This window comes from Leptopilina heterotoma, unplaced genomic scaffold (genome assembly GCF_015476425.1).
Source record: "Leptopilina heterotoma isolate Lh14 unplaced genomic scaffold, ASM1547642v1 Lhet_95, whole genome shotgun sequence".
In the NCBI taxonomy this organism is placed as follows: Eukaryota; Metazoa; Arthropoda; class Insecta; order Hymenoptera; family Figitidae; genus Leptopilina; species Leptopilina heterotoma.
Genome location: NW_025111202.1, coordinates 1,209,105 through 1,225,839, shown reverse-complemented (window position 1 = coordinate 1,225,839; position 16,735 = coordinate 1,209,105). Strand labels below are relative to the sequence as shown.

The 16,735-nt window shown below is 26.6% G+C and overlaps 3 protein-coding genes across 3 annotated transcripts; 1 reads left to right on the top strand and 2 right to left on the bottom strand.

Annotated features, from left to right (window-relative positions):
• Positions 1-286: 286 nt before the first annotated feature.
• LOC122512165 (probable helicase senataxin) lies at positions 287-11,566 on the bottom strand. Its single transcript, XM_043627870.1, has 17 exons — positions 11,406-11,566; positions 10,994-11,175; positions 10,449-10,562; positions 10,204-10,344; positions 9,895-10,060; positions 7,935-8,935; positions 5,972-7,795; positions 5,720-5,892; positions 5,348-5,643; positions 5,033-5,271; positions 2,316-2,559; positions 2,088-2,242; positions 1,732-2,021; positions 1,504-1,654; positions 1,038-1,432; positions 730-940; positions 287-629 (listed from the first exon to the last, which is right to left on the bottom strand). Exons 2-17 carry the CDS (start codon positions 11,066-11,068, stop codon positions 519-521), a joined length of 5,586 nt encoding a protein of 1,861 aa, XP_043483805.1. The 5' UTR covers positions 11,069-11,175; positions 11,406-11,566; the 3' UTR covers positions 287-518.
• A 203-nt stretch (positions 11,567-11,769) lies between these two features.
• On the top strand, positions 11,770-13,331 carry LOC122512167 (cyclin-C). Its single transcript, XM_043627872.1, has 5 exons — positions 11,770-12,017; positions 12,165-12,271; positions 12,441-12,647; positions 12,725-12,976; positions 13,049-13,331. Exons 1-5 carry the CDS (start codon positions 11,986-11,988, stop codon positions 13,249-13,251), a joined length of 801 nt encoding a protein of 266 aa, XP_043483807.1. The 5' UTR covers positions 11,770-11,985; the 3' UTR covers positions 13,252-13,331.
• Positions 13,332-13,371: 40 nt separating this feature from the next.
• Positions 13,372-15,612, bottom strand: LOC122512166 (general transcription factor IIH subunit 4). The gene is made up of 7 exons (XM_043627871.1): positions 14,891-15,612; positions 14,698-14,822; positions 14,422-14,627; positions 14,165-14,338; positions 13,991-14,077; positions 13,689-13,904; positions 13,372-13,605 (listed from the first exon to the last, which is right to left on the bottom strand). Exons 1-7 carry the CDS (start codon positions 15,402-15,404, stop codon positions 13,524-13,526), a joined length of 1,404 nt encoding a protein of 467 aa, XP_043483806.1. The 5' UTR covers positions 15,405-15,612; the 3' UTR covers positions 13,372-13,523.
• Between the last annotated feature and the right edge of the window lie 1,123 nt (positions 15,613-16,735).

Below are 16,735 nucleotides of genomic sequence, written 5' to 3'. Positions count from 1 at the left end.
GTGAAAGGTACTTGAATAAAATAAAAAAATTTGTTTATAAATGCTACTTATTTATTATAAATGTTAAATATTAAATAATATTTAATTACTAGTCTTCTGAAATTTACAAATAAATAATTTTTTTAAAATTCCTCTTAATGAAACTGTTGATTGATTAAATATTAACAATGAAAAGATGATTATCTAGTTTATAATTTAATAACAATTTAATTTATGAAAAGAATTATGATTAAATGAAAATATAAATAAAACGCAAATGTCTTAATAATAAAATATAAATAACAAATTATTATAGAAAAATTATATTTTTAATATTTACAGACTTTGTTTATAAAGTTGAAAACTTAAATTAACTTATCCCTTCTAATACAATTTTATCAAAAATTACAAACTTTTCAAATAAAAAAAAAACACTTTTAATCACGAAATAACATCTTTTTAATGAATGCTCACAAATTGAGATTAAATTTAATAAATTCTATATTTATAATACTTATAGACAAATTCATGTAATAATTTTATCTTAAGACATGATTTTTAATTTCATTCATGGAAGCATTGACATTCACATCCATTAAAATACCTCTTCTCCTGGCGTCAGTAAGCAGTTGATTCCACATTTCATCTTTCTATGAAAAAGAATTAAATTCATTTTAATTTTTTTTTAAGAATTGAATAAAATCAACACTATCAAAAGTAAATTTAATACCTCAAGTAAAAATTCAATACCTGAAAAGTTTTGAAGTTGCCACATAATATAAGACTTGATTTCGCTCTCGTTAAAGCAACACACAGTCTTTGTTTATCAGACATAAAACCAATGCCATTACTTCTAACACATGACATTACAATTACATCTTTTTCCTGACCTTGAAAACTGTCGACCGTATTAACGTCAATTATAAATTTACTTCTTCTATTCGTTGAGACGGGTTTCAAACTGAAGTAATTAAAAAATTAAAAAATGAAATTTTAAATGAATCGATATAATAAATAATAATAGAGGACTATTTGTCATTTAAAATTATTTTACTCACCGAGTTTCTATTTTCGACAAAACAACATTTCTCTGATTTTGATAAGGTGTAATCACACCAATTTGCAAAGTCTCTTTAAATGAAGACACATCTATGGATGTTATCATAATGAAAATAATTTTTGATACAAATTCGGCTTCACCTGTATTCGAGAATTTAGTTTCATCTTCAAATGAATTTAAATTCAAAACCCTATACGAACTATATGGCACGACTTTTACTGTAGCCTTGTCTATTAATTTTCCTTGATAAAAATACGAATTGGGCCAAGATAGTATGGGGAAATCCATTCTGTATTGTGTGTTTAACATTATCACTGGATTGTCATTTTCGTTTGCAAATGCTTTTTGTAACCTGGCAAATAAAGACTGATCCAATCCATGTTCTTTGGCTTTCTAAAATGCAATTTTAAACGATTATTAAATAAAGATTTCCAAAAGCAAAAACAATTAAATTAAAGACTTACTTTTGAAATTACAGTTGCTGGAAGCTGATTCGTGTCTCCTACCAAGATCAATTTATTTACTCCCAACATTAGAGGAATTAAGTTTTCAGGTTCACAGCACTGCGTTGCTTCATCAACGATACAAATTGGAATTTTTAATTTCTCCTTTCCACTAAATAAATAATTAATGTCAATTTATTAAATAAAAATTATTTCTAAAGTTAATTAAAATAAAATTTGAATTCTTACCCAAATATTTTCTCCATCATTCCAGAGTAACAAGAGGACAAGGTGCATGCAATCACTGTAGCTTTCGATAAAACCAATTCTTCCGTTTCGCGATTTATTTTATTTTTTTCAGCTAAGGAAAGACTTTTAAAATCCACACGTTGTTCAATTTTTGTTCTGAGAGTTTTAATGCTGTTTTGTAAACTTTGACGTTGTCTGTACAATTGATTGAGATCACCTTTAACACCATTTCTCTTTATATCTTCTATTCTATTCTCAACTAACTCTAACAGTGCATCCAATTTCTGCTTCTGTAACAAAATATTTTAGACAAGTTTCAAATAAAATTTCTTTATTCGCATTTAAACAAAATTTACCTCTGCATTATTTTCCTTTATTGTCTTCTGATCATTTTTATTTAAAAGAAAATCTTTTTCAACCTGCTTTCTACCTAATTCTGTCAAAGAAATATTCCTCACTTTTACATTCATGGCTTCTGGACGACCAACACGCACCATTTTTATACTTTTGACTAAAAGGGAAAATTAACAATGATTAATGGGGAGGATAAAGTTTTAAAAAATGTAATTATTATTATAACTTACATTCAAGATTTGTTCTGATCTGCAAAAGTCGAAGCGCCAATTCATCCACAGCTGCATTTGATGGTGCGCAGACCAATATTTGTGTTTTTGGATTTTCTGATAAAATCTGTATAACTGTATTGACGATAACTTTGGACTTGCCCGTTCCTGGAGGACCGTGAATAAGAGAAATTTGTGGCTTTTCAGTCAAGGCTGCTTTCGATACTCTCATTACGGCTTCAATTTGTCTTTCGTTTAAATCGTCCTAAAAAATTCAATAAAATTATTGAAATGTAAAATTCTTTTTTTTTTTTACTTTAAACAGATATCAATCACAGGGCTCGAACCAGTTAAAGTATTTAAAAATACGGACTTTACGGACCAAAAATAAAAAATTAGGGAACAATAATTAGAATTACTGACAAAAATGTAATCAGTCCGAGTCAAATAAAAGAACATTTCTTTATGTTTTATGATAATTAAAGATGACCGAGTGATAAAATCATTATCAATTCAATTATTATTTTCAAGGTTTTTTAACTGAAATTTTTCTTTAAATCGATTATTTTTAATAATTTTCGAAAAAGTTCTTTGACAATTTTCAAATCCATTTGATTAAAATATTCAATTTTACGAAATTTTAATTATTCGTAAATTCTTCAATTAAATATATATCAAAAAATAAAAACTTTAAATTATTTCCTAAAAAAATTCGCAATTAAACTTTTTCAAAAAAATTAATTTCAAAATACAATTATTTCTAAAAATTCACGCTATACTAATTTTAATATTCAATTATTATCTAAAATTCATTTTTAAATAAATTTTTATTAGAAAATTCTACTAGAATTAAATTATTTAAATATAAATAAAATGCAAATAAATAATTTATTGAATAATTGAATGTTTCTTAAAATTCAATTCCCATAAAGAATTTTATCAACAAATTTTTAAATAATTGAATTCTTTCGACGAATTTTAATAAAATTTAATTACATATTTCGAGAAATTTGATTAAAATATTGTAATGAAAATATTTGAAATTCTGCGATGAGTTTTATTATTTGAGAAAATAATTGAATCCCTAAGAAGAATTTTATTATTTTTGAACAATATTTAATTTTTGCGAAGAATATTATTACTCTTGCAAATAATTAAATTTCTGCAATAATTTGTAACTTTTCCAAAATTAAATTTTTTTTTGTATTTTTATCTGAAATTCTTCTTTAAATCGATTATTTTTAATCATTTTTGAAAAGTTCTTTGAATATTTTGAAATTCATTTGTTTACAATTCAATTTCACAAAATTCCAATTATTTTTAAATTCTTTAATTAAATATATATTAGAAAATAAAACTTCAAATAATTTTTAAAAAAACTCGAAATTTAACTTTTTCCAAAAAATTAACTCCACAGAATTGTTAGTTAAAAATGTGAAAAATTCAGATTTTCAAAGATTTTAATTTGAAACCTTTTCAAAATTCAATTATTTCTAAAAATTCACGCTCTAATGTTTTTAATATTCAATTATAATCTAAGATTTTAACTGAAATTTTAGAAAATTCTACTAGAATTCAATTATTTAAATACAAAAAAAAGCAATTTATTGAATAATTACATGTTTCTTAAAATTGAATTCTCATAAAGAATTTTATCAATAAATTTTTAAATAATTAAATTCTTTTGACGAATTTTAATAAAATTTTTAAGAATAATTACATTTCTCGAGGAATTCGATTAAAATTGTATTAAAAATAATTGAAATTCTGCAATGAGTTTTATTATTTATGAAACTAATTGAATTTATAAAAAGAATTTTATTATTTACGAAAATAATTGAATCTCTGTAAAAATTTTATTATTTATGAAAATAATTGAATGATTCCGAAGAAATTTATAAAAAATTTTTAAATAATTGAATTCCTGTGAAATTTTGATTATTTTATGAAAATAATTAAAGATTTGAGTAGAATTTTATGAAAATTCATTTTATATAATTGAATTCTTTTGGAAAATTACATTAAAATAGTAAATATTAAAAATCATTGAATTGAGGAAAATTTTTGGAAATCACTGAAATTTTGCCAATAATTTGTATTAAAATTTTTGAAAATAATTGATTTTCTGCGACGAATTAAAAGTTATTTATGAAAATAATTTAATTATCGCAACGAATTTCATTATTTTATTCAATAATTGAATGATTCTTAAAAATGAATTCTTTTGTCGAGTGTTAATAAAATTTTTAAGAATAATTGCATTTTTCGAGGAATTTATTTAAAATTGTATTAAAAATATTTGAAATTATGCTATGAAAATAATTGAATGTTTTCGTAAAATTGTATCAAAAAACTTTTTTCGATAATTAAATTTTGTGATAAATTTTATGAAAATAGTAAATATTGAAAATCATTGAATTGCGTAAAACTTTTGAAAATAATTGAAATTTTGCAAAGAACTTTATTTAAATTTTTGAAAATAATTGAATTTTTAGTGAAAAATTTTGCTATTTATCAAAAAAATTTAATTCTTGACGAGATATTCGTTAAAATCTAAAATTTCAAATTCTCCAAATTATATAGTACAATTTACGAACTTTTCTTGATTTTTCAATGAAATTACGGGCCTTTTTTTTTAAAAAAAAAACTGACTTTTACGGACTTGAAGCAAATTTATGGACTTTTACTGGATTTACGGACCTAGTTCGAGTCCTGCAAACAAAATCATAACAAAGTACCTTTGTAACAAGTGGAATCTGTTCAGCTTCAGGAAGTTTATAATCTTCCAGGTTTGGAGTCAAAATTAATGATCTTAATCTTGATTTTGGAAGATTTTGTAAAGCTAAAATGTCTCGCATATTTGCTTTCAGATACATTGCACCACGTATTCTACAAACATGATCTGTCGCTGGTTCGATAGCATTCTTGCATAATACAAATAGAGTTATAAGTATTTGCGAGTTTGGTGTAAATTCCACTGAAAAGTTATTAATATTAATATTTTGTTTTTAATTACATTTAATTATATATTATTATATTTAATTCATGCTCACTCAGTTTTCTGTTGAATCGCGTCTTAGCCGTTATTTCCGTGCGAGTTTTACTTTTAACAAATGCAAAAATCCAACGAAACTGCAACTTTTTGGAGAAACTCCCATTTTGATCTTTTGCCTTGTCATAGAATGGATACTCAAATAGTAACAAATGTCCGGGTCCAGGATAAAGTTCCCTATCAAAATCTTCTTTGCTCACCAGCATTTCTATTAATAAATTGGTTTGAAATTCACCAGTAAGCGTTTTATTTTTTGTTACCGAATTCTGAACCACAGAACAATATCGTTGTCTAAATCTGAAATTAAAGGAAAGAAGAAATTGAGAAATTTTTAAATGAAATAAAAATAAAATCTTCGAATTTCTAATCTTACTTTGTTTTCTTTTCCTCGCATTCGCTTTCTTTACTTAAAGTATTCCACATTTCCAACAGAAGAAGTGGTCGAAAGAAATTTGAATATTCCAAGAATGAGGAATAATGAGTTTTTATTTTCTGTAAATGATCACCCTTGTAGACAGGTGGTTCATTTGGAAGTTTCTTTTGTTCCTAAATATGTAATACATTAATAATTAATCTAAATGCATAATCTTAATATAATCTTTAATAATAAATATTTTATACATACACTGAGCCATGCTGGATTCCAATCAAATATTCGTGACAAATATTCATCAATATGCGGTTCAATTTGAGATTTATTTCGATTCATTGGAGCATCCTTTCCAACAACTCTATTTAGAGAATTGCATTCCTCTATTTCGTATGTCTTTATACAATTTTTGTCATTAAAGCGTACTTTCTTTTTCTTTTTAATTTCTTTGTAACCAAATCTCGAAAGACAACTTTTGAGAGGTTTCCTATTTTCATTATTTTCCTTTTTCTCTCTTGATGATTTTGATGAAATTGGAGGGACATTTAAAGTAACATTATTACTCAGTTCTTTTCGGTCATGTTTCTCATAATTGTAATCTCGCTCTTTGTGATTTAACTTAATTTCACTATTTTGACATTTTTCTTCTCTTTTATTCGTTGAGATCGTTGTGGATTCAGGAATGAATTTCGAGCAATGAGCAATTGGAGATGTGTTGCTAGTTCTTTGGTGAGCAATTCCTGGTTTTATTGAAGCTGCTTTTTGCTGTTCGAAAAGAAGAGAATCTTGTCGAGATTTATGAGTAACCTTAGCAATACCTTTTGACTTTCTACATGGAACCATATTTGAATTTGTTTCACGAAGTGATCTCTTTGCTGAAAGTTCTTTTAATTTTTCTTTTCGTTTTTCTTTATAATTAGGTATTATTCCTTGATTTGTTTCTTTAAATAAATTTTCTTGCGATTTTCGACTTCTCGACCTACTTCGTTTTCTGGGAGGTGTTATTTTTGAAATTTCATTCTCTGATTCCTCGTTTCTCTCATTAGAAGTTTCATTGGAATTATTATTGTCATTATTATTTTTAAAAACTGGTACACTAGTTCTTCGTTTATCACTTTTTACCATGTAAAGTGGCTCGATGACTATTGCCTTTCTAGCAGGTGGTTTTGGTTTAATTGTTAATACTTTTTCTTCAATATTCAACAATTCATCTTCCCAGCTCTTTTTCTTCTTTTCTCGATTATCCAAATATTCAGAAGTTGTCTTAACTTTTCCAGTTTCCGAAACACTTTGCTTTTTTCTTCCATCGAGAGAATGTCTCAAACTTTCTTGATCACTGGTGCTTCGTCTTTCTTGGTCATTATCTCGATTTTCCAAAAATTCGGAACCTCTTTTTTTTTCTTTCCGTTCTTCTGAAGCACTTTGCCCTTTTCTTTTCTCTTGATCGATAGTTTGACGTCTTTCATGATCACTTTGTCCATTTTCACAATATTCACCAGTTTTTCTCCTTTTACGATCTTCTACAGTCGTTTGTCTTTTCCTTTCTTCTATAGATTGTTTCGAACTCTCTTGATCAAAAGTTTTTTGCCTTTCTTGATTATTTTTGAAATTAATCTGTTTTTCCTTCTTCTCTTTAACACTGGTTTTTATAAGTTGTCGTTCATCGATAGATTTTTTATTTCCCTCGCTATCGTCAGCGGAACTCCTTCGTCTCTTCTTGTACTTTTCATCTTTTGAATCTTTTCTTTTCTCAATGTCCTGATATTTTTTTATTTTATGTGAACTGTGCTTTTTTGTTTTTTGTAAATTTTCGTCTCTTATCTCATTTTCTCGTCTATTTTTATAACTAAATCCAGAAATTTCTAGTGCTAAATTCATGTCAGCTTCAACGTCTGAAAACTCATCCCTATGAATATCATTTATTTTTCTAATTTCTTTCTCGCGTGATTTTCCTACATCTTGTTTGGCCGAAGATTTTCTATGTTGGATTTTTTTATTATCAATACTTTCATTTTTAATCTCTTGTGATGCTGTCTGTTGCGATTGGATTGTTTCGTCCCATACATCGTCATCCTGCTCCTAAAATTATTAAAAATATAAAAGCTTATTACAATAAACAATGATCAATTTTCATACTAACAATTCAAAATAAAATGATTAAATTACTTTATTGAAAGTTAAAGTTTAGCAGAATTAAAAAACTAATTAAAAAACATACATCAACTTCAAAAATCTCGTTCCTTTGTAAAATTTCCGACTCAGATGTGTAGTGATTTTTCTTTTCTGATTCTTCATCTGCACTTGTTTTTATAATTTCATCATCAGGTTCATCTTTAATATGAAAATCTTGACTAGGTCTGTACACCTGACTGTTATAAAGTTTATTAAACCAAGGATTATTGTCTTCTTCGTCAGAGTCTGAAAGTGTAATCACATTATCATCATAATCTTCTTTGATTTCATTTTTCTCCATTTCGATTTCCTCTTTTTTAATCGGAGGCTCATCGTTGGACACATTGAAAAGTTGAGAACAAGGGAAAATTAAATGATCATCATCCTCTTCATCAGAACTCAAAGAAACAATATCAACCTGCGAATAACAAGTTGTTGGTTCATTTCTAACAGTCTTTAATTTGACTAGTTTTGAAATAGAAGACTGATTATTATTCATTTGTAGAAGTTGTGGATCTTTTAATGGAACTTTCGAATTTTGAGGAGTGGTAGTATTTTCAATATCTTCTAAACAAACGATATCTTCATCAGCTTCTACTTTTACTGAGGTAACATTTGTATCACTGGATGTACTCGGTAACACTGGTTTATCACAATTGGTTGATTGACATGGATTGGAAGAATTTTGAAATCTGTTTTTTACTGTTGCATTAAGATCATTATTAATTCCACTGTTTTGTTTTAAAGAATTTATATCCAAAGCTTTATCACGACTTATTTTTTCTATATTCGTAATATTGCTCTTCTTTGTGCATTTTCCATTTTCTGTTTGTCTCCCAACTTTTCCGTTCTTTTCAATATTTTCAACCTGCATTCTGTCTATTGCTTTTCCAACTCCTGATGATCCTGCGCTTTCAACAGTTAATTGATTTTTTTTATCAGAAAGTGAAATAACATTTACTATTTCAATCTCATCTTCTACTTCCAACTTTATCGAATCTCTTTTATCAATATTAAAGTTTGCAGAACTGGTGCTTGGTACAGGATCTAAAATAAAAGAAATTTTTTTAGAAACGTTAAATTCATTCAATTTAATTATTATTTTATTAATATACAAATAATTTTATTATAAAATGTAAAGTTAATTTTTATAAATTTTAATTACTTTTATAATTCAAATAAATAATTCAAAAAATTTAATGTTTATAGTATAATCCATTATATTACATTTAAAACCAGTGTAAACTATTTTATACATATTTTAAAACTTTTCTAGGAACAATTTTTCACATTTATTGTATAGGCATAATATTTAATTTCAATTGTACAGAAAAAGGATGACGTTTGCATTTAATAAGACTACAAAATTTAATAAAACTACAATTAACTTACTTTTTTGAATTATGCACATTTCATTTAAAGATTATTCTCACTTAATCACTGAAAATTCTAAATATTAGAACTTTATTTTGTAATATTCATATAAAATAAGAAATAATCACAACTTTCGAATAGATTTTCTCTCAAAAGTATACATATTAATGTTTTTAAATTTTAACCTCTAAAAAAGCATATACTGTTAATTTAGTTTTATAAAAATATATACAAACTTTAAATTTGCAGTTAAATTCATTTACAAAAATCATAAAATTCCATTATAGTTTTAATGATTGAAATTAACTTTTCAAATACGGCATTAAGTTTCGAGTACTTAAATAATACCTTTTAAGATCAATCAATTTTAAAAATCTGTTTTTATAATCACTTGAAAAATTAACAAATTGTGTTCTAAAAATATAAAAAGAAAATTGAATAAATAATTGCTATTTATTTAATGAAAATTATTTCTAAAAAGTATTAAAATTTTTGAAAAAAATAGGCACAACAATGGCTTTGGATGTAATTAATTGGACTAACTGAAAAAAACAACAATTATACATTTCACAGCAATTTATTTAAATTGTCATGAATTTTCATCATTAAATCTACTGTAACTAAGGTTTTACCAAAAGTTTTTTGTTTTTTTGATGGATTTCCAACTTTATCTTCAGAAGGTCGCTTTTTTTTACTGTCATCTTCAACAATTTCGCTTTTAATATTGTTTTCACCTGGTTCCACTTTTACTTCGATTCCATTGGTAGAACCACCAGCAACAGGTTCAAGATTTTCTACCTACAAAAACAGTTTTTGCAATAATCATCCATATAATTATTTATACATATTAAAATTGAAATAATATTCTATAAATTTGAAGGAATAAAATTGAAATTTTCTATTTTTTTTAGTGAAAATATAAATTTAAAAAAATGATTTACTTCTTGGATGTATAGTGAATAAACGTAATAACTGTTTTCAGTTGGCTCCAGTTCAGGTACACCAATTCCAATTTTATCATGTATTTTTAACAATGTGTTTGCAACTTTCTTCTCACCATTAACAAAAACACCGTTTGAGCTCTAAAAATTAATTTAAAAACAATTTATTAAAATATTCAGGAGTTAAACTCTGACGCATTTTTTCTTATACAACTGCATAAGACAATACAAATTTAGATACATACATTCAAGTCCCGTATGTACAATCCGTCAGATTGAATAATGAAAATACAGTGGTTTCTTGAAACAAACATACTGGGACAAATGATCTGATTTTCCTTTCCTCTACCACAAGTGTACTGAAAATAATTTTTCAATTATGTGGCTATTTTATTTAAAAGGATTTTTTATTTAATTACAAAATGTACCAAAACAATGGTCATTTCTAGGCAAATTTTCAAGATAAGATAACACGGAGTGATAATAAACACTAATGTAATATATGCAAGACAGTTTTTCTTAAATTGCATGAAGCATTTGCTGTCTTAAGCAAAATAAATCATATTTTGCAGAATACTAAAGAAACATTTTACTTTATATTTATTACTATAAAATAAAGAGTTTAGTTTTTCATTATCATGATTAGAAATGTTCAAAAAACCTTGTATAAAGAACTTTGTTGAAATTGAAACTAAAAAAACAATACGCATCGACATACACACGTGCGTGTTTATACACATATAATTATTAATCTTATAATGTATTATTTGTATATGTAATTAAAATTTACCGAAACATCTCGATTGTTGATGACAACTCTGTCATTGGAATTAATGCGCTGTAGAACATATTTCCTGATGGTCATGATTATAATGTTGGATATATTTTAACTCTTTTTTATGCCTGTTCCACCATGAGTCACTCCCAATTTCTTTCTAATGTCCTCCAAATATTATCCTTCTTTCTCTATTTCTAAAATTCATAGTATCACAATACACTATTCTTTTAAAAAAAGTTTTATTCATTATAATTAAAAAATATTTAAAATTATAATAAGTAATCCACGAAGGGTAACAATTACGCGGTATTGTTTTCAAATAGACACGAAAAATACATAATAAAAAATTTTAAAAATTTTACGTTAAATTAAAGGTTTTGAAACAATATTAAAAATTATTATTAGACATAATAATAATAGTTACCAGTTAGAAAAAATTAAGAAACATGTAATTTGCATATCAAACAAGAAGACTTTCTTGATATCAAGATATTTTACTTTTTTATGGTTCACCATAGTTCATACAGTTCATACACTTAGGGCTGCGCTGCAATGTTCGAATAAGGCTATGTCCACAATAGGCTCTTTTTATGTCTATGTTAAAGGTTGAACTTGTTGATCATAACATAAGGGTGTAGTCACATTTGAGCAAAAAGCGTAAAGCAAAAAGTAATCAAACATATGACTAAAGGAGCAGTCACAACTTTGCAAGCAGGCAATATGAGATAAATACATATTTTTGTCCTTTTTTATCTCATGGCGTTCGCAAAACTATTATGTTTCGGGCTTGTTACATAATTACATTTATTGTAGAAGCACCTTTTATACTTGTTGTCAGCTGGCAAACTGCGGCATTGTATGCACATCAAGACAACAAACCTTTTTTTAAAAATATTCAATACAAACAAGAACGAGTAACTTTACATTTAAAACATTAAAAATAGAAAGTGATATGATAAACTAAATCAAGACGTATCAAAAAGTAATGATTTTAATTGACAAAAATGGCTGGAAACTTTTGGCAGAGTTCGCACCAGTAAGTTTAAATGAAAAGAATTACAAGATTAGATATTACACCTTTTATCAATTTCAACGAATTATATTTTCAGACTAACTTTTATATTTATTTTAAATCATATTTTAATGTTTTAATTTAGTATTTAACAATTATTCATTTTTTTAGTCAACAATGGTTATTGGATAAACAAGACTTGGTACGAGAACGTCAGCATGATCTTTCAATACTATCGGAAGAGGAATACCAAAAGTTATTCATATTTTTCGCAAATTGTAAGTAAACTTTTTATTACAATTTCTGCATAACAAAAGTCATGTTTACTTTAGTTATTCATAGACTACATATTACAATTTTAAACCATCTATTATAAAAAAAATAGTATACAAGTTTCGAATTTTTGTAAAGATTCAAATTTATACTAATTTGATTAAAATCTTCTAGTGATTCAAGTTTTGGGAGAGCAACTAAAATTGAGACAGCAAGTTATTGCAACCGCTACTGTTTATTTTAAAAGATTTTACGCCAGAAACAGTTTAAAATGTATTGATCCACTACTTTTGGCTCCTACATCTGTGTTTTTGGCTTCAAAAGTAGAAGAATTTGGTGTTATTTCAAATAGTAGACTTATTACGACTTGTCAAACTGTTGGTAAGTTCTAATTGTTAATTTTTAATATAAGTTAAAAAAAATGTGTAAAGTATATAATGGATTCTCTATATTTTTAGTAAAAAACAAATTTAATTACGCTTACTCGCAAGAATTTCCATATAGAACGAACCATATATTGGAGTGTGAATTCTATTTGCTGGAGCATTTAGACTGTTGTTTGATTGTATATCAACCATATCGCCCTTTATTAACTTTGATACAAGATGTTGGTCCAGATGAACAATTGTTAACTCTTGCATGGCGAATTATTAACGACAGTTTACGAACCGACGTGTGTCTTCTCTACCCACCTTATCAGATTGCCATTGGTAAAACAAATTTCAACATATTTATTTAATCTAAGAATATTAACAGAAATTTCTTTCTTTTTTGAATTACAGGCTGCTTACAAATTGCTTGCGTTATACTGCAGAAGGATTTAAAAACATGGTTTGCTGAATTAAATGCTGATATGGAGAAAATTCAAGAAATTGCACGCTACATAATTAATCTCTATGAATTATGGAAAACATATGACGAAAAGAAAGAAATACAAGCTTTACTAAATAAAATGCCAAAACCAAAGGCAGCTCCTCAGCGTTGAGAGCAAAATTTAAAATAAATTAATTCAATGGTCTGATTATTTTAACGTTTTTAAATAAAACCTGAATTTTATACACTTGACTTTTCTCTTTTCTTTCAAAAAATGAATTACAACGATAAGATTTATTTGGTTTTTAATTTATTTACAATTGCAAAGTATAAATTAAAAAATGTATAAAAAAAATAAAACCTTTGTAGTTTGCTACCGCACATCTACAAAATAGGTAATAATTGCATAACTACATTTATGTACATTGAACTCGATTTTTCTCATCAACTTGCCCCTTTCATGTATCTTTTCCAAAATTTTTTAACGTCATCATGACCAGACTTATTAACAACCATCGTCCGCTTTCTGTACAGATAAATATAATATTTAAATGATTAAGTATTATTAATAAAAATTTAATTAGGCATTTCACAAATATCGAAGTTTACCTTTCACTTTGCCAAATTAAAACTCCAGTTGATAGAGCGTGATCCCTTAAAACTTCAAAATCAGCTTGGGAATGGAATTGAGAATACAAAACACCCTCAGTAAACATAAATTTATTCCTTTCATTTTCCCAAAGTTTTATTTGATCAACCACAGTAGGAGGTAAAGTTGGAGGACCGTCCTTTATCATTTGACTGTGTGCATGTTGCTGAAGATAACTGTAAAAATTATTTATTTATTTATTTATTTATTACTAAAGAAAAGAAGAAAGGAATTATTTTTATTTTATGTGAAACGATCTTACTTAATTATTTGTGCTGCAGTGATTCCACTTTTTAAAGCTTGCCGAACTGAATCTCGTGTTAATAGCGATACAACAAGATTGGAAAACCTAATAAAATGAAATCATATTTCAATATTTCAATAAAAAAGACAATTATTTCCAGATGAATATAACCATTAAGATTCTGCACAATACCGGCAAATCATCTTGCAGAACAGTCCAAGCAGTGCAACGTGTAAATTTGAATTCGTATAAGCACAAACTCCAAAGTGGGTGTCGATCACAATATAACGTTCCTTTTCTAAATCTCTAGATAAAGGATTATTTTGTCCAGTTGCTATATTCAGTGCGAGACGAGTAGGATAAAACCTGAAAAATGTATTCCATTAATTTCTATTTTTACTGGTTCTTTCGCAGGATAATAAGTAAATGTAAAAATAATTCATAGTCACCTTCCAGCTTTCCGTTTACGTTGATAGACAAGTCCAAATTCTCTTAAATGTTGCAGAAACGTTAATAAACCTTCAGACATACCTCTAGTACTGTAATCTTTACCAAGAGTAGAGAAACTTAATTGGAACAAAAAAGTTAAACATTCAACCAAGTTGAGCCCTCTATTTTCTATTGTGTCTAGATATTGAAGAATAAAATACCACACCTAAAATTTATATTGTGTTAATAATTAAAAGGCGGAGAGAAATATTCTCAAGATATTTTCGATACATCACCTGAGCAGCAGTATCTAACAGTAGAAACTGAAATCCTCCTTGAGTAATTACAGGACTTCCATCCTCTTCATCGCATTTCATAAGTTTAGCGTGAAGTAATATACGAACAGCGTCTGCTGATATGCCTAAAGAAAGAAAGTGTTTATAAAATAGTAATATAGGATTCGGTGCTTTTTATAAAAATTATTTTTACCCTCTTGTTGCTGTGATCCAACCATGTAATGCAAAACACATTCCCATCTTTCTAAAGCATAAGAATCGAGAAAAGCAATATCTCTCGGCTTACTATCAGTATCCAATTGATTCGACATAGTCCATGGTTTTCCTCCTCCGAGTAAGACAATTTTCAAATTTGTCTGAAATATTTTATTTAACGTCCATCCAGGCAACCCACCAGAAATTGAAACCTCAGTCCAAACATTTAATTCCGTTAACGAATGAGCCACTTTTAGATGTTCTTCGGCGTGCAACTTTGAACACCACGAGGTAATAACTGCCTGAGGAACTGGTCTTTCCACAAACAGCAATCTCATAATATAATGTCTAGCTATTGTAGGTAATTCACGGAACACCGCAAGACAAATTGGTGGATTGTGGTAAAGTCTATCAAGCACTTCGGGCGTTTGTGCTTTCAAGTATTCGTGAAGATTTTTGCATTGAAGTACATTTGATTGCAGTAAACTTTTACCAGCAAAAGTGTTTGACATTTTTGAATCAAATGAAAACAACTAATAATTCATTATTTGTAAACTACTGCTTGAGGGACAAAATTATCTGTTTCAAATTAATGGATATAAATTATTGTACAATTATGTCATCATTTAATTTAATTATCATAATTGACAAATGAAAAAAACAACAAACTTGAAACTTGTGTCGTTAAGCATAACATAACCTATACTGTTCATGATTAAAGAACCATGAGGCTGCATTCACAATGCAACTGTGCTAGGCCTATAAAGGCCTTTCTCCAATAGGATTCTAAGAGCAACGCGTGCTTTTAGATCCTATTGGAGAAAGGCCTTTAGTGTGCTTAGATCAAAATCAAAGTGTGGATTCCGCCTTACACATACTTTTTATTTATAAAAAAAAACCTTCTTGAAGTTTCTGTTTATAATTTTATTTGTGAATTCGAAGCAATTTGAAGGTTATGTTTATAAATTGCCGGTTAAGAACTTTTGTTAAGTTCTCTATGGTTCTCTATGTAAATATATTCTTTTTATTATTATTATTATTATTATTAATATTATAAAGACACGACTAATAAGTGTTTCAATATTCAAAATTTTTTTATTAATTAAAAAACATAAAATTCATAATATAGCTGTATGTACATATATAACAACAGAAAAACCAATTTTTCAATTATTTTTTCTTTTTTTCATGAACAATTAACTTTTTTTTTACACTAGTTTAAATTATTTATCATATATGTAACTTTATACCTGTTGAATGATATTTCTTATCAGTATAGTAACCCAACTTTTTTCTACATAAAGCCACTATTATTCTTGGTCATTGGACTTCATAGAACAGTGGTGGTTATGGGGGGATATATCTCCTCTTTCTTATATACCAATTTTTTCACTGATGAAAATGTATCTTAAAATTTTAACTACCTAGACAAATTTAAAAATTCAAAGCATTTGAAATATTGATATTATTATAAAATAATGGAGTTTAATAATAATTTAAATAATTTGGAGTTAATTTGTTTTTGGAAAAATGTGGTTTCTTATACCTGGCAACATATTTTTTTTCTAGTAAAAATGGTACTTGAAATAATTAATGTATAAGTTTAATCACATTATGAAATAATAATATTATTATATTTATTTTATAACTGCCTAAAATTAAATATTATTGAGCAACAAAATATTATCATTTCTATTTTCTAACTTTAAAACGACTACTTGGCGAACTTTACAAAGGTTATCATTTATTTTTGCACATTCAATAAAAAACGATTTACGAAGATAATAAACTTCTTTAATATAATAGAGCAAAAAAAATCTCTGAAAAATATTAGAATAAATAT